The 24,039-nt window shown below is 35.9% G+C and overlaps 2 protein-coding genes across 2 annotated transcripts; one reads left to right on the top strand and one right to left on the bottom strand.

Moving 5' to 3' along the window:
• Positions 1 to 8,156: 8,156 nt before the first annotated feature.
• LOC131947814 (uncharacterized) lies at positions 8,157 to 16,835 on the bottom strand. Its single transcript, XM_059309151.1, has 6 exons — positions 16,808 to 16,835; positions 16,559 to 16,706; positions 14,165 to 14,250; positions 12,294 to 12,381; positions 11,493 to 11,717; positions 8,157 to 9,320 (listed from the first exon to the last, which is right to left on the bottom strand). The coding sequence occupies exons 2-6, from the start codon at positions 16,632 to 16,634 to the stop codon at positions 8,731 to 8,733; spliced, it is 1,065 nt and encodes a 354-aa protein (XP_059165134.1). The 5' UTR covers positions 16,635 to 16,706; positions 16,808 to 16,835; the 3' UTR covers positions 8,157 to 8,730.
• A 583-nt stretch (positions 16,836 to 17,418) lies between these two features.
• On the top strand, positions 17,419 to 23,922 carry LOC131947816 (Kruppel-like factor 18). Its single transcript, XM_059309153.1, has 5 exons — positions 17,419 to 17,433; positions 20,302 to 20,511; positions 20,617 to 20,805; positions 20,911 to 21,414; positions 23,608 to 23,922. Exons 1-5 carry the CDS (start codon positions 17,419 to 17,421, stop codon positions 23,920 to 23,922), a joined length of 1,233 nt encoding a protein of 410 aa, XP_059165136.1.
• Positions 23,923 to 24,039: the final 117 nt, after the last annotated feature.

Raw genomic sequence — 24,039 nt, 5'->3', positions numbered from 1 at the left:
AAGATACATGAAAGAAACTATGCACACAAACCACTTTTAAGATTAGACAAATGAATGGATGCAAGTGAGTTGACGAGAATCCTTCCATCAAGTTGTCGACATGGAATAAAAACGTGCTTTTTTTTAGATTTAGACCGTAAAAATAATTTAATTTGTTGAGTTTAAGGCTACATTTCTATTTTCATCGATCGTAATTTGTAACCTGATGTTTCACTTTCGTAAGACAAATATTGATTGGCTGTACAGTAACTCAGTGATCGATAACTATTTGTTTACAAAACTTTACAGATCAAGTTTTTAAATAACAATGCAAATAAATTTAAACCCCATGACCTAGTTTTTTTCATTTTTACCTTACAATGTGTACAATAAAATTTATGGCAGCCTATCTAATAGCAGGATGCCATTGTTTATTTCGCCATTACACGTGAAAACCAAATTGTTTTTTTTGCTTTTTTTTTTTTTACTTTTTATTTAGTTACCGAAAATATTAAAAACATCAAATACATCCAATCTTTAGTAAAGTCCGAAAAAAAGCAGACATACTGGATTTTATAACCATATTAATTGTAACTAATGGGTCTCTCGAATACTTTCTCGCTCGCGTCCATTAGGCGGTAATGCCAGTGTTTTTATTGCAGAGTATCGATGACGTCATTACTATGGCCTTTTAATTCATTGTTTACTCGAGAATCAATGACGTCAATTTATTGTGTGCATTTTTCCGGATTCAGACTCGTTTCTACTATCCTTATATATAAAAGGCTGTGTGCGCTCTTCTCTCCCTCTGTCTGTCCGCAAAATATTTTCGCCGGACATCACGTCAGAATCGGCAGCGATATATGGAGAACTTTATACGGACTTTTGTTGAAAATAATATGTTAGATGTTTTAAATGTATAACCACAATTTTATTTAAAGAAGAAAAATAAAAAATAAAGGCGTATTCGAATGTAAGAGATGGGTGCATGTTTTATTTTAAGATTGTTATATGCATTTTTTTGTCTTACAGGGACTGTAAGATTTTTAAAAGGGGTGAATGTGAGCGGGTGAATGGATTATTTTGTATTATTTTATTTGTTGCGAATCTGGGAGTGCATGGTGGTCCAATGGGGAACGGCCACGGGGTCCCCACCCGAAGCGGTCAGTATAAATTGACCGCTCGGACGATTTTCTTCCTTTTTTTGACCCGCGGCAAGATTTAGATAGGGTCGGTTTCTGTGTGGGCGCGTGGCGCACCTCACGCGTGGAGTGAGGTTGCTTGGGCAACTTGGCTGGGTGTTTTGTTATATATGAATTGTTTTGTTATATATGAATTGTTTTGTTTGGTGTAAAAAGTTTGTTGTGTACGTATTTTCTACGTAATGTATTGTATACGTAACGTATTGTACGTAGTGGTTTTACGTAGTGTTTTGTTTGGTGTGGACTTTTGGATGTCGAGAATGGATGAAGGGAGGTTTCTGTGTGTCAGGGCCTGGACCATCCTAGACATCATAAGTCGGCGCAACACCATCAAATGGTCAAACGTAATGTTTTGTTTCGTTGAGTTCTGTTTGTTTTGTATGTCTTGAGTGTTTTGTTTTGTCTAGATCTAGATTCTAGTTTTTTTATAATAACTTTTGGTTCCATATTTTGTTAAATAAATTTTATATGATTGTTAAAAGTTTTTTTGTTTTTAATTTAGACTAAGGTTAGGTTATTAACCAGCCTGGGTTTAGCCGGGCTTGCACTGACCGGACGGTAGTTAGTTAGATAAGCCTAGGGAAGGGTAGAGTAGATTTAAGGTATCCCCCCCCCCTAGCAGGGCTTACATTTATTTTATACAAAATCTTTGTTTGGAACTGGCTAATTTGGGATAAAAAAAATTAATTCGAAAGAATAGGCATATTCGCGTAAGTTAAGATTTTAAAATACGTGTTTCATTCTCCGTATTTTAAAAGGTGCCTAAATAGCGGAGATGTTAGTGTACTATAAACCACGCAGGTGGTGCGGGTTCGAGACACAGCAAGTCAACTTGGATAATGTATTTTTTTTTTATTATGCTCGGGCTAAACTTAAAAAAAAAAATTCCCTTAGGATTCTAGATCTAGATCTAGATTGTCGGGTGTCCGATAGGGCACTTCCCGGTGCCGCAGGCGCTTCAAATTTGGCAGGATCTTGCCTTGGGGCGACAGAACACGGGGGCCGGTTGGCCGAAAAGTCTACGATGAGGGGGTCAAAACTGACTTCGACTGACCGGCGCCTTATAAGAGCTATAAATCGAAAAAAAAAAATGTCCATGTAGGAACCTCTTCATAACTCCTGAGGTCGTAGACCGACCCTCGGGCGAATTAATTAAGCATTCAAATTCTCAATGTTTTCGAAAGCCTAAGCGAAGCTGGGCAGCATGCCTAGTATGTTCCATGTGCCGTCACGTTTCGTTTTTCCTATAACTATGCATGTTTAAACTATAAAAAAAAAATTCTTTTAAACTTTTAGTTTCCAAAAACAAATTACAACATATTTTAAGTTAATAATAATTTACATAATGGCAAATATGTGATGGAGCTAAGTTTGATATGTACAAAAACCAAAAGAAAAACTCAAAAGGGGAACAATTATAAGTGGTTAAATTCAACAAATGGCCACAATTTACAAAGAATCAGAAGCTGGATTGAATTAATAGCTGTGTATCATTCAACGATGACAACATGTGAGTTTATGTACAACAAAAATTCAGTAATAACCTAAAGATATCAAATAAATTCTTATTAGAATATTCAAATTTGAAAAAAGGCATGTTATATTTTGTCCTTAGACTTAACCCTTTATTTACTGAATTATGTTCTGAATGAAATTTTTACTTAAACAATGTGTTACTATATTGCTTTTGGCACATTCAAAGCATATCTCGCAGGAAATTTTGTTTCATAATTTTTTAATGGCCCAAACCTATATTGGTACTTATAAGTACCGTCAGGAATGTAGGACATTTTTTTTTCAAAATTTTTTTTTTACAAAACAGGAACAAACGATACAATTTACTAACTAATAACATGGCAATCATTATAACAATCACTTTTTGTAATTTTCACATGTAAATACAGCACAAAAGTATATTTTGAGTACGATTTTTACTCGATTTTCTATCGGAACACATCTTAGACCTCAAACACAGTAAAAGTAGTCGACATTTCAAGCTCCCTCAATCTTGTCTGTGGTTTTCTGGTGTAGCAACGGTTGCCGGAATGAACATGCTTTTGCTAGAAGCTTCCAAAAGCTAGTAATATGAGCCACATAAACAAAAGCCTAGTCATTCAGCACACAACTACTAATAATGCTAGTATAATTGTAGCCTACTAGAATGTTATGACAAGTCTACACTACAGTGCAAAGTTCATAAATAGAAGTGAGCTCAATATGTTTAGGATAACCGTAGTGGCCTACTCTTGTTGGGTTACTGATTAAAATTTATCTTATAGGTCTATACTATATGCAGAAGTATGGACTATTACTAGTCTACACGTATACATTACGTAAATGCTAGTTGTTGTAGGCAAGATACTTTATCGAAGTAAATATAACTAACAAATTAAATCTTACAACTAGAACTAGGCTTTGGTATACAAAACCTTGTAAACTAAACCTTGTATACTAAACCTTGTAAACGAGCCTTCAACTGATACCTTTATTCTTGTTATTTTTTACTACTAGAAATTAACATGTAATTACAATATCTCTTAGGAAAACCATATGCTAACCTTCTTATAAATGTGTAAATATCATTTTTTGAGTACATTTCGATAATTAATCATCAAGACAATATTTATATAAATCCACATAAAAAATCTGCCATTTTCTAAAAATCCTAAAAAATGACCGTGTGCCCTGACGGTACTTATAAGTCCACTTGTAAACATCGGTCTAATACAAAGACAATTTGATTAAAATTGTATAACTAGAAGTTAAATGCGTTTGCCTGACTATTGGAGATGCCAATAAAAAATATTTGGGGATGAAAACTTCAAGAATAAGGTAAAACAAAGGGAAATCAAGAACGTGTGTGAGAACTGTACAGAAAAATTGTGAACTACCGATACAGCTAGACATTGAAAATGGTGTCACACCAGTAATTTAAAAAAAAAATTGATCCCTCCGACTACCGGCGACTCAGAGGAGATAATACTATTAATTACTTCAATAATTTTAAAAATTCGTATTAAATGAAAAATAATACAGGCACTTAATTAAAGTGGTACTTATAAGTACCGTCAGTAGATAAAGGGTTAAACTTAAAGTCATGTGGCTCTAAAAGGCTAACAATAGTGCAGCTAATGACTGCTGATTTACACCTTAATTAACTGAAGAGCACATCTCACTGAGTGGTTTGCACATTTTATTTGAGATTATGAATGAATGAATATCAACACAACGTTTCCAGATTACAGTTTCACTTTTTGATCACTTCCAAATAAAGGGAAAGAATCCCCCATACTCACATAGTAAATTTTAAAGGGTATTCTGCTTTTTTTTTTTTTAAAGTGATACATGTATAAACAACGGATGTAAAAAATAACTTGTCATGACTTGCGGCATCAATATTTAATACAATAATACAATTACAAAACCTGTGACATTCTGCCGGAATGGCATATAGACAATATTTTTAATCCATTTTTAATTGTTTAAACTTTTTATAACAGAATAGAATCTCGCAGAAAAAAAGAATCGCGCCCCCATTGAACGCCAAATAAAATGTGTAGTGCGGGATATAATTATTACTTTATAAATTCACATGCGTTTTTAGAGAAATCGGAAATAGCGTAAAATATGACTTCCGGTTGACGGAAGTTACTCAAAATATGTAGGAAGGCAGAGAACTAGATCTTTTACTTATATGTGAAATTTCATTTATCCATCTGAAATAGTACTTAATTGATAGGCTTTTGAAAAATTGAACGTAGAAAAAGTTCCACTCCCGGTTATCGGAAATCGCTAAAAAGTTGATACAGAACTACAAATTTGATATAATACTTATACATGAAATTTCATCAACCTAGCTGTAACGGTACTCAAGTTATCGTGTTTACAGACACACACATACACACACACACACACACGGACAAGATCTCAAAATTGTATTTCCGTCGAGATTTGCAAAAATCTCTTTTTTTTTTTGCACTATTACAATAATTTCTCTATAGGCCTACTGTGTATACGGGAAAGTGTGTTTTCTCTAAAGTAAAAGCGCTCCCAACAAATTTACACAACTACTAAAAATTGTGTGTATAGTTTACACTGTTTTCAAGCTTTTCTCTAACGTGTACAAAATATTAAATAACGCAAGTTGCAAAATATATTGAACTGATCAATGTCAAATAATATCTTCGCTCAGATTCCAAGTAAAATTGATTTCATTTTAATAACAGTAGGGTATAAAAAACTAATTAATTCAAATCTTTTATTATTTTGCCAGGGGAGGTAATTTAAAAATAAATTCAACTCAAGCAAGAGGCCTAATAAAAATAAACCGGGAGTGATATCCCTTAAATTTTCTCGAATATTCTTATATAAAACGAAAGGGGATGACAACTCAGGATATAGACATGATTTTTAATCCAATTTTAAGTATAATTAAACTTTTAAAAATAGAATAGAATCTCGTAGAAAAAAGAATTGCACACCAAGTGAACGAAAAAAAATGGGTATATTAGTGCGGAATATTATTAGTACTTTATAAATTTGGGACATCGGAAACAGCGAAAATTACTACCTCTATGATAGAAGTCAGCAAATTAGATCTTTTACTTAAATCTGAAATAGTACTCAAATAATAAGCTTTTGAAAAATTGAAAGTAGAATAAGTTCCACTTCCGCTTATCGAAAATCGCTCAAAAATTAATACGGATTTACGATTTTGATATAATACTACTATATGAAATTTCATCAACCTAGCTGTAACGGTACTCAAGTTATCGTGTTTACAGACACATGCACAGACACACACACATATATTCACACAGACGTATGGACAAGATTGCAAAACTAAGTTTTTTTCGACTGAGGGATGTATAAAACGTCGAGATTTGCAAAAAAATCTCGTTTTTTTTTTAAAACTTTCTTTTTGCACGATTACAAGACTTTCTCTATACTTTGTGAATACGATAAAGTAAAAATGTGAATGATAATTCCACGGGCGTACAAGATGGCATTACTGTTGGAATATTATAATTAGCATGCATTGATATTTAAGTTTTGTTTATGTTAAGCGTTTGCGTTAGCGTTTTCGTTTGTGCTTTTTGTGTTTGCACTTGTGTTTGCGTTGTGTTTGCGATTTTTTGTGTGTTTGTGTTTGTTTTTTCTGTTTTGTTTGTGTTTGAATGTTGCGTTAGTGTGTGAATTGCGTTTGTGTTTGCGCTTTCTTTTGTGTATTGCTCTTGTTTGAATTGTTTTTGTGTTTGAGTTTTGTTTTGTTCCCAAGTTTGTACATTTAAAAAAGATACACCGTGGCGGAGCACGGGTATGCAGCTAGCCATAATATACTGAAACAATTTTATGATGTCCAAAACTTATGAAAACATCTTCAAATAAAACTATTTCTATAAAAAAGAAGTATTGAAATGACGTTAATAATAAAAGTAGCTGTAGTATAAGATCTAGGTTAAACTTACATTTGTGATGACTTAACCCATACAATAGCATACAATCCCATACATTCATATACAATCCTATAAAATGCAATCTTTAGGGAATTTCAAGAGCAAAAGTTGGCTCATGAGGAATAGTTGGTTTTGTTATTTCATTAGTGAGTTGCCATTACAAAGAAAAGAGCAATAGTGCTGCTTGTGTAATTTTGTTGTTGTTGTTGTTGTTGGTGGTGGTGGCATTGGTGCTGCGGTAACTGTTGCTGTTGTACTAGTTTGATTAAGATGCATTTCGTGACTGTGTGGGCTTCCTAGAATTCCACATCGAGATGTTTTAATGATCTGGTGAAGACTCGCCCACATCCTATTGTCTATTTTATCGTACAAACTGATGGCTAGCAATCATCTCCAACAGATCTCTCACTCACGTTACACAGGAACTACGCCACAAAACATATGTGTATGCTATCTGTTTATTACATATAGGTTTTCAAAGCAAACTATTTTAATTACTAATATATTAATACAAATTTAATACAAATTAAAACATTAATATATAAAATTGCATAGAATTAAACTTAATTTTACATTCAAAGGTTTGTTAGATTAGTTTTATAATCTTCTATATTGATATAAAAAAACCATCTAAGATATATCACCAATCTAAGATATACCACCAATCTAAGATATACCACCAATCTAAGATATATCACCAGTCTAAGATATACCACCAGTCTAAGAAATACAACCAATGTAAGATATACCACCAATCTAAGATATTCCACCAATCTAAGATATACCACCAGTCTAAGATATACCACCAATCTAAGATATACCACCAGTCTAAGATATACCACCAGTCTAAGAAATACAACCAATCTAAGATATACCACCAATCTAAGATATACCACCAATCTAAGATATACCACCAATGTAAGATATACCACCAATCTAAGATATACCACCAGTCTAAGATATACCACCAGTATAAGATATACCACCAGTCTAATATATTTTCACCAATCATCAGAATGGTTAAAAATACTTTAATACTGTTTCAGTCGTTAACGGCTACTAACATAATGGAAAATCTAAAATATTTTTTACTGGATTTATTAAAATATTCTTTTACTAAAGTTATTAAAATATTTTTTTTACTGGAGGTATTAAAATATTCTTTTACTAAAGTTATTAAAATATTTTTTAACTGGAGTTATTAAAATATTCTTTTACTAAAGTTATTAAAATATTTTTTTACTGGAGTTATTAAAATATTATTAGATGTTTATGACGTTGAGAGCTGAGAAAATTAAGACACATTTTGTTTATTAATAAATATATGTTTAAAGTTAGAAAAAAATAGTTAAAAAAAAGTTCTTAAAAAGCGTGAACATTTGTTTTATTAATTTTATAAATGTAAGCAATAATATATATACATATATATATATATATATATATATATATATATATATATATATATATATATATATATATATATATATATATATGTCTATATAAAATATAATATATGTAAAAAAAAAATAAAAAAAAAAAAGTTGCGCCAAGCTAAAGTTTGTGTATAAGTGTGTGTGTGTGTGTTTGTGTGTATGTGTGTGTGTATCTTTTTACACCTCTATCTACCGGTAAAACACAAATCTATGATCTACTTGAATACAAATTTGTAAATATTTATATTATTAGTTAATACAAGGAATTAAATTCTTCATATTGACAATGATATCAAACTACATTTAACTTTTAGTTTCTTAAGTTCTTTTAAAAAGTATATATTAGAAATAAAAAAGTAAATTATTGATGAAATTCAAGTGCATTAGCTCACATAGAGAAGACTTGTATCTAAAATAAAGCTAACACGTCCATCTCTGGGTGTTACTTCTTAAGTTTCACTCCAACAAAATTCAAACTAAAGTTGCCTCAAAGTTTGTGCTTTTAGAGATTTAAATCGCTAATACATTTTTGCAAACTCACACGTTTATAAATTAAAAAAAAAAAACAACTTCGAATTAAGCTTTGACTAAGATTCAACTAAAATATCAGGTAGTATGTATCGCCAGGTGTGTGTGTGTGGGGGGGGGGGATAGGTGAAACTAGGGCGTGGCCGCGAACACCAGGGAAGCAAGGGCAGGGAGGGCGATCAAGAGGAGGAAATTGACCATCGTGGACACGGCTGCTGAGTTTCCAGCCGCCACGGTGGTCGTCGTGGTGGTCGTTGTTGGTTTGGTGGTGCTGGTCGCCTTGGTTGTGGTGCTGGTAGGCTTGGTGGTGCTGCTGTTTGAGGCTGAGGTTGATGCTTTTGTGGTGCTAGCTGAACCTGATGTTGAAGCAGTCGTTGGCTTCGTCGTCGTTGGTGCTGCTGCTGTAGTTGGTGCTGCAGTTGAGGTTGGTGCTGCAGTTGAGGTTGGTGCTGCACTTGTAGATGGCGCTAAAGTTGAAGTTGGTGCTGCTGCTGTAGTTGGTGCTGCTGTTGTAGTTGTTGGTTTAGTTGTAGTGGTTGTAGGTGTTGTAGTTGTGGTAGTGGTCGATGTTGTAGTTGTTGGTTTAGTTGTGGTGGTAGTAGGTGTGGTAGTTGTTGTTGGTGTAGTTGTAGTGGTTGTTGGGGTCGTAGTTGTAGTAGTTGTTGGTGGTGTAGTTGTAGTTGTAGTTGTTGTGGTAGTTGTACTTGTGGTCGTAGTCGGCACTGAAAAAGTAAAAAAAGTAGTTGTGAGATTTAGACGAGATTTTTAAACACGGCTATGGAAGCTTATATCTTGATGGAGCCCATATATAGCGTGTAGAGGTAGTCAACATAACGAGTAGAGGTGAAGAGGTAGCAGAGGTAACAGAAGTAGCAGAAGTAGCAGAAATAGCAGAGGTAACAGAGGTAGCAGAGGTAACAGAAGTAGCAGAGGTAACAGAGGTAGCAGAGGTAGCAGAGGTAACAGAGGTAGCAGAGGTAACAGAAGTAGCAGAAGTAGCAGAAATAGCAGAGGTAACACAGGTAGCAGAGGTAACAGAAGTAGCAGAGGTAACAGAGGTAGCAGAGGTAGCAGAGGTAACAGAAGTAGCAGAGGTAGCAAAGGTAGCAGAGGTAGCAGAGGTAGCAGAGGTAACAGAGGTAGCAGAGGTAACAGAGGTAACAGAGGTAGCAGAGGTAACAGAGGTAGCAGAGGTAACAGAGGTAGCAGAGGTAGCAGAGGTAACAGAGGTAGCAGAGGTAACAGAGGTAACAGAGGTTGCAGAGGTAATAGAGGTAACAGAGGTAGCAGAGGTAACAGAAGTAGCAGAGGTAGCAGAGGTAGCAGAGGTAGCAGAGGTAACAGAGGTAACAGAGGTAGCAGAAATAGCAGAGGTAACAGGTAGCAGAGGTAGCAGAGGTAACAGAAGTAGCAGAGGTAGCAGAGGTAGCAGAGGTAACATAGGTAACATAGGTAGCAGAAATAGCAGAGGTAACAGGTAGCAGAGGTAGCAGAGGTAACAGAAGTAGCAGAGGTAGCAGAGGTAGCAGAGGTAACAGAGGTAGCAGAAATAGCAGAGGTAACAGAGGTAGCAGAGGTAGCAGAGGTAACAGAGGTAGCACAAACAGCAGAGGTAACAGAGGTAGCAGAAGTAGCAGAGGTAACAGAAGTAGAATAGGTAGCAGAGGTAACAGAGGTAGCAGAAATAGCAGAGGTAACAGAGGTAACAGAGGTAGCACAAATAGCAGAGGTAACAGAGGTAGCAGAGGTAGCAGAGGTAACAGAAGTAGAAGAGGTAGCAGAGGTAGCAGAGGTAACAGAGGTAGCAGAAATAGCAGAGGTAACAGAGGTAACAGAGGTAGCACAAATAGCAGAGGTAACAGAGGTAGCAGAGGTAGCAGAGGTAACAGAAGTAGAAGAGGTAGCAGAGGTAGCAGAGGTAACAGAGGTAGCAGAAATAGCAGAGGTAACAGAGGTAGCAGAGGTAGCAGAGGTAGCAGAGGTAGCAGAGGTAGCAGAGGTAGCAGAGGTAACAGAGGTAGCAGAGGTAACAGAGGTAGCAGAAATAGCAGAGGTAACAGAGGTAGCAGAGGTAGCAGAGGTAGCAGAGGTAGCAGAGGTAGCAGAGGTAACAGAGGTAGCAGAGGTAACAGAGGTAGCAGAGGTAACAGAGGTAGCAGAGGTAGCAGAGGTAGCAGAGGTAACAGAGGTAGCAGAGGTAACAGAGGTAGCAGAGGTAACAGAGGTAGCAGAGGTAACAGAGGTAGCAGAGGTAACAGAGGTAGCAGAGGTAACAGAGGTAGCAGAGGTAACAGAGGTAGCAGAGGTAACAGAGGTAGCAGAGGTAACAGAGGTAGCAGAGGTACATGCTATACGCTACTGTTCAGGTAAACAGATGCTAGATGGCGGGATCAAGCTTGTTTTATTCTGAATTATAGATTTACTTTACTTAATACAAATAAACAATCTTTCAATCAAACCACAACAATCTTTCAATCAAACCACAACAACCTTTTAATCAAACCACAACAACCTTTCAATCAAACCACAACAACCTTTTAATCAAACCACAACAACCTTTTAATCAAACCACAACAACCTTTCAATCAAACCACAACACAATCTTTCAATCAAACCACAACACAATCTTTCAATCAAACCACAACACAATCTTTCAATCAAACCACAACACAATCTTTCCATCAAACCACAACACAATCTTTCAATCAAACCACAACACAATCTTTCAATCAAACCACAACAATCTTTCAATCAAACCACAACAATCTTTCAATCAAACCACAACAATCTTTCAATCAAACCACAACAATCTTTCAATCAAACCAGAACAATCTTTCAATCAAAACACGTGTCTGTCACGTGATGACCTGGGTGATCAGACGATTGAGACTCACGTGGTTCCATACACAAGAAGGGGTAGGTGTAGGTGCAGTAGTCGTCATAGAGTTTCTTGGTGACGCCGTCAATTTCCACACAGTCGTAGGCGTTAGGGTAGACTGGCCAGGGGCAGTAGTCGTCCCACAGGAGGTTGGCCGAGATCTGCGTGGCTGTGCTGTTGTCTTCGGCCCACACGAAGGTGCCCTCCACAGCAATATCGTTGGCGCCACACCAGACATAGTCTGTCCAAAAGTTGGACCTTCTCCGTTAGACATTTAACGATTGCCGTTTTCTAATTACAGTTAAATATTAAATAAAACAAATGTCTAACAGATTGTTAATCAAAGATTGCAGAAGAAACGATGATGGTTCCCTTCATCAAGACGGACAGAACATTTTTGTTAGTTAAAAACTACAAACTTTTTGAGTGGTGAGAAAACTATATGTTGTGTTGACTGTAGTTACAATACACAAACACTAGTTTAAAAAACCTTTAGTGTTGTCTAACTAAACTGCTTTACTTGTAAACCATGGACAACATTTTACAGCTTTGAGTTAGGTGAGAATGCTTCACAGTGTCCTACATTTAAAAAATAACGGCTTACAGTTAGTTCCGAACAAAGTCCTACATTAAAACAAACGGCTTACAGTTAGTTCCGATAAAGTCCTACATTAAAACAAACGGCTTACAGTTAGTTCCGAACAAAGTCCTACATTAAAACAAACGGCTTACAGTTAGTTCCGATAAAGTCCTACATTAAAACAAACGGCTTACAGTTAGTTCCGAACAAAGTCCTAGATTAAAACAAACGGCTTACAGTTAGTTCCGAAGGTTGGGACCAAGACGTTAAGCTGGTTCTGTGTCGTGATTGTGGCGAGAGCTCCACCGATAGCCACACAAGACGACTGAAAGAAGAGAACACGTTGCTAATGTTCTGTGAACATGTTGCTAATGTTCCTTGAACATGTTGCTAATGTTCTGTGAGCAAGTTGCTAATGTTCTGTGAACATGTTGCTAATGTTCTGTGAACATGTTGCTAATGTTTTGTGAACATGTTGCTAATGTTTTGTGAACATGTTGCTAATGTTCTGTGAACAAGCTGCATTGTTGCACAAACTTTTTTTTTTAAAACATGTTCCGATTGTACAGGAACAATGAAAACTAAAGTCGAACAAATGTGCAATAAAATGTAAACACTGTGAGATAAAATGTTAATATTGTGTAATAAAACATAAAAATGTAAACAATGTGAGATGAAATGTAAACAATATGAGATAAATTTAAACAATGTGAGATAAAATGTAAACAAAGTGAGATGAAATGTAAACAATGTGAAATGAAATGTAAACAATGTGAGATGAAATGTAAATAATGTAAGATGAAATGTAAACAATGTGAGATGAAATGTAAACAATGTGAGATGAAATGTAAACAATGTGAGATGAAATGTAAACAATATGAGATAAATTTAAACAATGTGAGATAAAATGTAAACAAAGTGAGATGAAATGTAAACAATGTGAAATGAAATGTAAACAATGTGAGATGAAATGTAAATAATGTAAGATGAAATGTAAACAATGTGAGATGAAATGTAAACAATGTGAGATGAAATGTAAACAATGTGAGATGAAATGTAAACAATGTGAGATGAAATGTAAACAATGTGAGATGAAATGTAAACAATGTGAGATGAAATGTAAACAATGTGAGATGAAATGTAAACAATGTGAGATGAAATGTAAACAATGTGAGATGAAATGTAAACAATGTGAGATGAAATGTAGACAAAGTGAGATGAAATGTAAACAATGTGAGATGAAATGTAAACAATGTGAGATGAAATGTAAATAATGTGAGATGAAATGTAAACAATGTGAGATGAAATGTAGACAAAGTGAGATGAAATGTAAACAGTGTGAGATGAAATGTAAACAATGTGAGATGAAATGTAAATAATGTGAGATGAAATGTAAACAATGTGAGATGAAATGTAAACAATGTGAGATGAAATGTAAACAATGTGATATAAAATGTAAACAATGTGAGATTAAATGTAAACAATGTGAGATAAAATGTAAATATTGTGAAATAAAACATAAAAATGTAAACAGTGTGAGAAAAATGTATACAATGTGAGATGAAATATAAACAATGTGAGATTAAATGTAAACAATGTGAGATGAAATGTAAACAATGTGAGATGATATGTAAACAATGTGAGATGATATGTAAACAATGTGAGATGAAATGTAAACAATGTGAGATGATATGTAAACAATATGTGATGAAATGTAAACAATGTGAGATGAAATGTAAACAATGTGAGATGATATGTAAACAATGTGAGATGATATGTAAACAATGTGAGATGAAATGTAAACAATGTGAGATGATATGTAAACAATGTGAAATGATATGTAAACAATGTGAGATGATATGTAAACAATGTGAGATGATATGTAAACAATGTGAGATCAAATGTAAACAATGTGAGATGATATGTAAACATTGTGAGATGATATTTAAACAATATGTGATGAAATGTAAACAATGTGAGATGAAATGTAAACAATGTGAGATGAAATGTAAACAATGTGAGATGAAATGTAAACAATGTGATATGAAATGTAAACAATGTGAGATGAAATGTAAACAATGTGAGATGAAATGTAAACAATGTGTTACCTTTGCTTTAGCCCAGGTGACAGCTGTTGTGTTGAGCTTAAAACATCTCCCATCTACATATATGGAGCCGCTCCACATGCAAGTACCTGCGGTCAATCAAGTGGTCAAATGTCATCAGTGGTCAAATGCATCAGTGGTCATGGGGAATGGACATTAGTTTAGACATTGGACGGATGTCATCAGTGGTCATGGGGAATGGACATTTGTTTAGACATTGGACGGATGTCATCAGTGGTCATGGGGAATGGACATTTGTTTAGACATTGGACGGATGTCATCAGTGGTCATGGGGAATGGACATTTGTTTAGACATTGGACGGATGTCATCAGTGGTCATGGGGAATGGACATTGGACGGATCGAAAATTCCAGTAACTTTTGTCACCTGGTGACGTCAAGTTAGTTGTCCTGCTTTGTTTTCATGAATCAAACGCTCAACATATAGTTTATGCCTCTACATATATTTAGAATTAAAACGATTATTTATTATATTCTATGTAGCTCTATGTACAACACATCCACAGTTGATAGATTTAGATTTCTGTTCGTAAAGTCGATACACAATAAATTAAAAACTTATTTCTCCTGTTCTAATATAATGACTACATGTAGCCAGTGGCGGAACTAGAAAAAAAGGGCCACCCCGCAAAATATTTTTTGAGGCCCCCTATATATATATATATATATATATATATATATATATATATATAGTTTTAACGATACGCCCGTTTGCTATTTTTATTTGGTTCTAACACTAGATCTATAATCAATTTTCAACAGTTCTTCTAATATGAGAATACAATAAATTTCTCTTGTTCTACAGATAAGCTGTCAGAGGAAGGGAAAGTCAAAGTAGAATCTCGATCTATACTTAAAATTAAACCAAAATTAATTAGATAAAAATAAAACGATTATAAAAACACAATAAATAATTGAGTTTATTTATTAAACTATTTTAGTCCTTAATTATTTGATATAATACTTTGCTTTTTGCTTCACGGATAATCTGATTCGAGAATACAATGTCTTTGTCTAGAGCTACGGATAAACTAGACTTAAGCCCTTAAGGCAGACCTATATATCTAGATTCTAGATCTAGAACTCTAGATATCTAGATATAGCAGCATTCTAGCTCTATCTAGATCTAAAATCTATGCCAATAATGAGTTTCTTTACTAAACTATTTCAGGCTATAATTATTTTATATAAATCTGTGTTTGTTTTGCCATGGAATTGGTTAATTTGGGACATGCTTTAATTTGAAATAATAGGGCTTATTAGCGTAACTCAATTTTCTTAAGAAGTAAAGAATCCGACAATTTTGCACTTAATCGGAAGTACCCAGCTAGATGTCAATGGTAAATTCTTTTTTTTTTTTTTTTTTTTTTTCAGATTTGAGTGACAAAGTTGCCTATTGGGACTTGGTGGGACACGGCGCAGGTGAAACAGAGTTCACCTGTTTCTGTGTCCTCAGCTTATGAAGGGATAGTGTGGTCAGACCCATGCACAGCCGAAATGGTTGTTTTTAGAATACAATAACACGTTGCCAGAGGTGTGACGTCTTTTTGCATGTGGGGTCTGACTTTTTGTAAAGATATGCGACAGTGGGAAGGGAAGGGGTAAGACATGGATGACCCCCGAAACACACGGTTAATCAAGAATAACGGGTAGTCTAGTAATATGTAATACGAGCCGGCCCGCGGCATAACATACGCCGCTATTTAGTTGTTGTTTTTTCTACTTTTCAGTAATTCATAATTTGTGAATTCGACAGTACCAACGCTGACACTGAAAATATTTCTTTAAAACACGAAACCCCCTTTCCCCCCCCCCCCCCCACGTGAAAGCAGCCTCCTCTTAGTTACCTCCTCTAAGTTTAAAATCGTTTCAAACTAAATTATCTGCCCCTATTGGCCGTCACCAAACCCGTCTCTATGATTGTAAAATGTAAACAGCGTGAACCACAGCTCACCAAACCATGTGAGGGGGTGGGGTGGGGTGAGGGGGTGGGGTGAGGGGGTGAGGTGGGGGGGGGGTGGGGTGTGGTAGCAATAGAGAGGAAGAGAGGGGACTAAGGCGAGGTTGCAGCTTGTTTTCTAACGGCTCCCAGAAGAGAATTATATATATATATATATATATATATATATATAATATTTAACACGTCATATAATGACTACATGTAACACGGCATAACTTTTAAAACTTTACTATTGTTAGCAAACGTTATTTTAATCTGTGGTATATGATATCTACATTTTTTGTAGAATTGTGACGTATGTTATCGACATATTGTTGACCAACTGTGACGTATGTTAAATGTGACGTATGTTATCGACATATTGTTGAACAACTGTGACGTATGTTATCGACATATTGTTGACCAACTGTGACTTACCTGTTTGAGACTGCACCGCCGTATAGAAGAGAGCGAGCGATACAAACAGCAGACCGAACTTCTTGACGTCAAACATCTTCACAATCTGCTCGAAAACCCCAGAGGCCACTGCAAGTCTAGACAAATACCTCAAGACGATTTCACGAACCTTTGAAAGAAAAAAAAACGGTCCAGAAGTAAATCAAACAGTGGAATTAACATAAGACGAACGTAAACTTTAAAAAGCTGGGTGAAGTAGTTTCGACGTACGTGAGGTCTGCCGACTGGTGCTTGCTGTCTGGTGCTTGCTGTCTGCCCCTAGATGTGGCTAGGTTTATATACTCGAGGATATCCGCCCCAACCCCACTGGACAATCTTCAACCTGATCTCGAGAATTGTAACCCCTGGGGCTGGACGACACACACGTCATATCTTTGTTTCAAGTCCGACATGAGAAGGTCTATTGTTGAGTAACAGGATAATCCTAATCTTTTAATTATCTACCTTTACAATTGATCTCACAATCGTGATAGTTTTTAAAATCCATGATCGATTTCTGACCTGAGATTTTATGTTCCGAAACAATCACATTTTTTATATTAATTAGAATTATCACATTCACATCTTAGTTCCAAGTAGCTATAGTTAAAGTAAATGTTGTCCAAGTAAATGTAGTCCAAGTAAATGTTGTCTAAATTAATGTGGTACAAGTTAATGTAGTGCGAAATGTAGACTTCATTAATATAGTCCAAGTAAATGTTGTCTAAATTAATGTGGTACAAGTTAATGTAGTGCGAAATGTAGACTTCATTAATATAGTCCAAGTAAATTTTGTCTAAATTAATGTAGTACAAGTTAATGTAGTGAAAAATGTAGACTTCATGAATGTTGTTCAAGTATATGTAGTCTAAAAGATCATTGAACCGGTTATAGTCAAGACGTCGATTTGTGTACGTCGTAAAATCAGTGATAGAAGCAATAATGCACAATTTCAACATTGCAGGGTCGTTTATTAAATGCGTTTTATTTATTTAGCAAATGATTTGAGTCTTATATAATAGCAACATAACTTGACACCATTTCAACATGTTACAACATCAACTTGACACCATTTCAACATGTTACGAAATAACTTGACACCATTTCGACATGTTACAACATAACTTAACACCATTTCAACATGTCACTCTATCAATATGTCAACACTTCATCATCTCATTACACCAACATGTCATTATACAAACATCTCATTACACAAACATGTCATTACACCAACATGTCATTACACCAACATGTCATTACACAAACATCTCATTACTCAAACATGTCATTACACCAACATGTCATTATACAAACATCTCATTACACAAACTTGTCATTACACCAACATTTCATTACACCAACATGTCATTATACAAACATGTCATTACACCAACATGTCATTACACCAACATGTCATTACACCAACATGTCATTATACAAACATCTCATTACACAAACTTGTCATTACACCAACATTTCATTACACCAACATGTCATTATAAAAACATGTCATTACACCAACATGTCATTACACCAACATTTCATTACACCAACATGTCATTATAAAAACATGTCATTACACCGACATCTCATTACACAAACATGCCATTACACCAACATCTCATTACACCAACATCTCATTACACCAACATCTCATTACACCAACATGTCATTATACAAACATGTCATTACACCAACATGTCATTACACCAACATGTCATTACACCAACATGTCATTACACCAACATCTCATTACACCAACATGTCATTATACAAACATGTCATTACACCAACATGTCATTACACCAACATGTCATTATAAAAACATGTCATTACACAAACATGTCATTACACCAACATGTCATTATACAAACATCTCATTACACAAACATGTCATTATACAAACATGTCATTACACCAACATGTCATTACACCAACATGTCATTACACCAACATTTCATTACACCAACATGTCATTACACCAACATCTCATTACACAAGCATGTCATTATACAAACATGTCATTACACCAACATGTCATTATACAAACATGTCATTACACCAACATGTCATTATAAAAACATGTCATTACACCAAAATGTCATTACACCAACATCTCATTACACCAACATCTCATTACACCAACATCTCATTACACCAACATCTCATTACACCAACATCTCATTACACCAACATGTCATTACACCAACATTTCATTACATCAACATGTCATTACACCAACATGTCATTACACCAACATTTCATTACACCAACATGTCATTATACAAACATGTCATTACACCAACATGTCATTACACCATGTTATTACACCAACATGTCATTACACCAACATGTCATTACACCATGTCATTACACCAACATGTCATTACACCAACAAGTCATTACATGACACCCGTATGACCTGACTTCAGTATGAGACAATATCAACTTGACAAGACATCACATGACATTAGCCTAACATGACATGACACGGATATTATTACATCAACATGATATGACACGACATCATATGACATCAACCTGATATAACTTGACATTACATCAACATGGCATGACGCATGACCTTCTATTTTGACCACTGAGTTAATATCTTCAATATTTCTGCTGTAGTTTGTAGTCTGTAACATATAACACCTAGCCGGTAACCTGTAACCTGTAGCCTGTAGCCTCTAGCCTGTAACCTGTAGCCTGTAGCCTGTAACCTGTAGCCTGTAACCTGTAGCCTGTAGCCTGTAGCCTGTAGCCTGTAGCCTGTAGCCTGTAGCCTGTAGCCTGTAGCCTGTAGCCTGTAGCCTGTAGCCTGTAGCCTGTAGCCTGTAGCCTGTAGCCTGTAGCCTGTAGCCTGTAGCCTGTAGCCTGTAACCTGTAACCTGTAGCTTGTAACCTGTAGCCTGTAGCCTGTAGCCTGTTACCGGTAGCCTGTAACCTGTAGCCTGTAGCCTGTAGCCTGTAACCGGTAGCCTGTAACCTGTAGCCTGTAACCTGTAGCCTGTAACCTGTAGCCTGTAGCCTGTAGCCTGTAGCCTGTAGCCTGTAGCCTGTAGCCTGTAGCCTGTAGCCTGTAGCCTGTAGCCTGTAGCCTGTAGCCTGTAGCCTGTAGCCTGTAACCTGTAACCTGTAGCCTGTAGCCTGTAGCCTGTAGCCTGTAGCCTGTAGCCTGTAGCCTGTAGCCTGTAGCCTGTAGCCTGTAACCTGTAACCTGTAGCCTGTAGCCTGTAGCCTGTAACCGGTAGCCTGTAACCTGTAGCCTGTAGCCTGTAGCCTGTAACCGGTAGCCTGTAACCTGTAGTCTGTAACCTGTAGCCTGTAACCGGTAGCCTGTAACCTGTAGCCTGTAACCTGTAGCCTGTAACCTGTAGCCTGTAACCTGTAGCCTGTAGCCTGTAACCTGTAGCCTGTAGCCTGTAGCCTGTAGCCTGTAGCCTGTAACCGGTAGCCTGTAGCCTGTAGCCTGTAACCGGTAGCCTGTAACCTGTAGCCTGTAACCTGTAGCCTGTAGCCTGTAGCCTGTAGCCTGTAACATGTAGCCTGTAGCCTGTAGCTAAGTACATATAACCGCACCTCTAGATCTTGGGATTATCGAACAATTATCTTCTGAGTGGTTTACTTTGTTACGTTAGTGTTACTGACACATTGATTTTAAAATATGTTGCAGCCAGGATTAAGTTATGTAACAACCAGGTTTTAAATTCTGCAACCAGGTTTTAAATTCTAGCAACCAGGTTTTAAATTTTGCCAACCAGGTTATAAATTCTGCCAACCAGGTTTTAAATTCTGGCAACCAGGTTTTACATTCTAGCAACCAGGTTTTAAATTCTGGCAACCATGTTTTAAATTCTGGCAACCAGGTTTTAAATTCTGCCAACCAGGTTTTAAATTCTGGCAACCAGGTTATAAATTCTGCCAACCAGGTATTAAATTCTGGCAACCAGGTTATAAATTCTGCCAACCAGGTTTTACATTCTAGCAACCAGGTTTTAAATTCTGGCAACCATGTTTTAAATTCTGTCAACTAGGTTTTGAATTCTGGCAACCAGGTTTTAAATTCAGGCAACCAGGTTTTAAATTCTGGCAAACAGGTTTTAAACTCTGCCAACCAGGTTTTACATTCTAGCAACCACGTTTTAAATTCTGGCAACCAGGTTTTAAATTCTGCCAAACAGGTTTTAAATTCTGGTAACCAGGTTTTAAATTCTGGCAACCAGGTTTTAAATTCTGCCAAACAGGTTTTAAATTCTGGCAACCAGATTTAAAATTCTGCCAACCGGGTTTTAAATTCTAGCAACCAGGTTTTAAATTCTGGCAACCAGGTTTTAAATTCTGGCAACCAGGTTTTAAATTCTGGCAACCAGGTTTTAAATTCTGGCAACCAGGTGTTAAATTCTGGCAACCAGGTTTTAAATTCTGCCAACCAGGTTTTAAATTCTGGCAACCAAGTTTTAAATTCTGGCAACCAGGTTTTAAATTCTGGCAACCAGGTTTTAAATTCTGGCAACCAAGTTTTAAATTCTGGCAACCAGGTTTTAAATTCTGGCAACCAGGTTTTAAATTCTGGCAATCAGGTTTTAAATCCTAGCAACCAGGTTTTAAATTCTGGCAACCAGGTTTTAAATTCTGGCAACCAAGTTTTAAATTCTGGCAATCAGGTTTTAAATTCTGGCAACCAGGTTTTAAATTCTAGCAATCAGGTTTTAAATCCTAGCAACCAGGTTTTAAATTCTGGCAACCAGGTTTTAAATTCTGGCAATCAGGTTTTAAATCCTAGCAACCAGGTTTTAAATTCTGGCAACCAGGTTTTAAATTCTGCCAACCAGGTTTTAAATCCTAGCAACCAGTTTCGGTCTTAAGTTTCGCCATGGATCACATTATGGGTAAAAGTAGCTACACTCTATATAAGTCTACACGCTGGGTAAAGGTAGCATGTAGCTACACTCTATATAGGTCTACATGCTGGGTAAATGTAGCATGTAGCTACACTCTATATAGGTCTACATGCTGGGTAAAGGTAGCATATGGCTACATATTTTGTGAGATTGAACTTTAAAGTTGGTTCAAATAATTGTTATGCTAAATAGTAAAATGTAAAGATGTATTTGCTAACAAATTTTATTTACAAAAAGAAGCCTACACTTGAAAAAAATGTAAGTAAACGTTTACAATTGTTGATATTGATAAATTGATAAGTTACACATTTTATGAGCATTGATTTTCTTAACACTTTCTATATTTCTGTGCTTGTTTGTTTGTGTGTGGATTTGTGGACATTCTCTAATTTGCTTTTGACCAACATTTTTGCAGCGCTTTCGTTCTAGTTTTCAAGGTACGTTCGTGTGTTATGACAGCGCTAAAATATCCAATTAAAATAATAACAACCTTTTTTGTAATAATGCACTAAAAAGTAGAAAATAAAGTATACGCTATTATTTAAATAACTATAAAAAAATATTTGGCCACTTTAGTATCTATTGGATACCTTTACTAATGTTAAGGAAGACACCCACGCTTTTCTTTATAGTTTTTTAAATAGAAGTCTATAATTTATTTTCTCTTTTTTTTAGTGCATTAGTACATAAAAGCTTGTTATTAAAACGTTTTTTATGAAAAACATTTTAGTAGGCCTACTTTACATGTTTTATTTACAGTAGAATTACATGACTAAAAACCATTGCGCACCTATTGAATGTGATGACGCGTGTCTAATATTGCGGAATAGTTTGATGAGTCAGCCTACTGATTTGGACAAAATTTTAATTAATTCATAAAAAATTAATTAGACACCCAGAGTCAAATTTAATGTCATGTTGCATTGTTTTCATGTCTTGACCCACGTACCAACGACGAACCGTATCTGTCAGTTAGAAGTGCCTGTAATTTAGCTCGGACGTTTCGATGTAGACAGACTGACGACAGACTGACGACTAAAGACAGAGGAAGTGAGTTAAAAAAACAACCTTGTAAAACATTTCATTAAAAACGTTTTTATACACGTTTTTATGTAATAATGCACTAAAAAGTAGAAAATAAATGATACACTACTATTTAAATAACTATAAAGAAAAGCGTGGGTCACTTTAGTATCTATTGGGTACCTTTACTAATTTTTAGGAAGATACCCACGCTTTTCTTTATAGTTATTTAAATAGCAGTGTATAATTAATGTTCTACTTTTTAGTGCATTATTACATAAAAGCTTGTTATTAAAACGTTTTTTATGAAAAAAAAACATTAATTTCTTTACATGTTTTATTTACACTAGGGTTGCATGACAAAAAACCATTGCGCACCTATTGAACGTGATGACGCGTGTATAATAGCGCGGAATAGTTTGATGAGACAGCTTACTAGTTTGGACAACCTTTTAATTAATTCATAAAAAATTAATTAGGCAACCAATTAAGTCAAATTTAATGTCATGTTGCATTGTCTTCATGTCTTGACCCACGTACCAACTACAAACCGTATCTGTCAGTCAGAAGTGTCAGCAATTTCGCTCGGGCGTTTCGATCTAGACAGACTGACGACTGACGAGGAAGTGAGTTAAATAAAAGCTTGTAAAAAAAAACAAATTGGGTTTTGAATAAGTCATTCAAAATTACAATTATTACATTATTTAATTCAGAAAAAAAGGGGATACCAAGATGAATGCAGGGTAACAGCAGTTACCTGTTAGTCATGGGAGAATGATTACATCAACAGACAAACTAACATCTTCATAAATTAAGACATTCAAACTTTCAAACTGAGCATTATCAGGTGGATTAGCAGCTTTACCAGGTGTATTAACACAATGAAACGAAGTGTCACCCTATGCTGGCTTGTAAAGAGTGAGCCTGCTTTGACGGATGTATTTATTCTCTGTGTGTGAGTAACTATCGATGTCCACTGAATTCAGTGTTTCATTTTTATTTTTGTTTTTTGTTTGTTGTAGACATTAAACTACTTTCTCCCACCCCCCCACCCCCCGCCGAAGAGATGCCTGGAAGAAACTCTGCTCCTGGGGAGCAAAGGATCACAGCTACACCTCTTCTGGGGAGCAAAGGACCGCAACTACACCTCTTCTGGGGAGCAAAGGATCACAGCTACATCTCTTCTGGGGAGCAAAGGACCGCAACTACACCTCTTCTGTGGAGCAAAGGATCACAGCTACACCTCTTCTGGGGAGCAAAGGACCGCAACTACACCTCTTCTGTGGAGCAAAGGATCACAGCTACACCTCTTCTGGGGAGCTAAGGGTTATAACTACAGCTCTCATGGGTAGCAATGGGCTACAACTACACATCTCCTACGAAGCTAAGGGTTATAACTACAGCTCTCATGGGTAGCAATGGGCTACAACTACACATCTCCTAGGAAGCTAAGGGTTATAACTACAGCTCTCATGGGTAGCAATGGGCTACAACTACACATCTCCTAGGAAGCTAAGGGTTATAACTACAGCT

Source organism: Physella acuta, unplaced genomic scaffold (genome assembly GCF_028476545.2).
Source record: "Physella acuta isolate Inbredline_101_S28 unplaced genomic scaffold, ASM2847654v3 ptg000608l, whole genome shotgun sequence".
Taxonomy (NCBI): domain Eukaryota; kingdom Metazoa; phylum Mollusca; class Gastropoda; family Physidae; genus Physella; species Physella acuta.
Note: the sequence above shows the minus strand (reverse complement) of the source record. Positions and strands in the feature narration are given on the sequence as shown.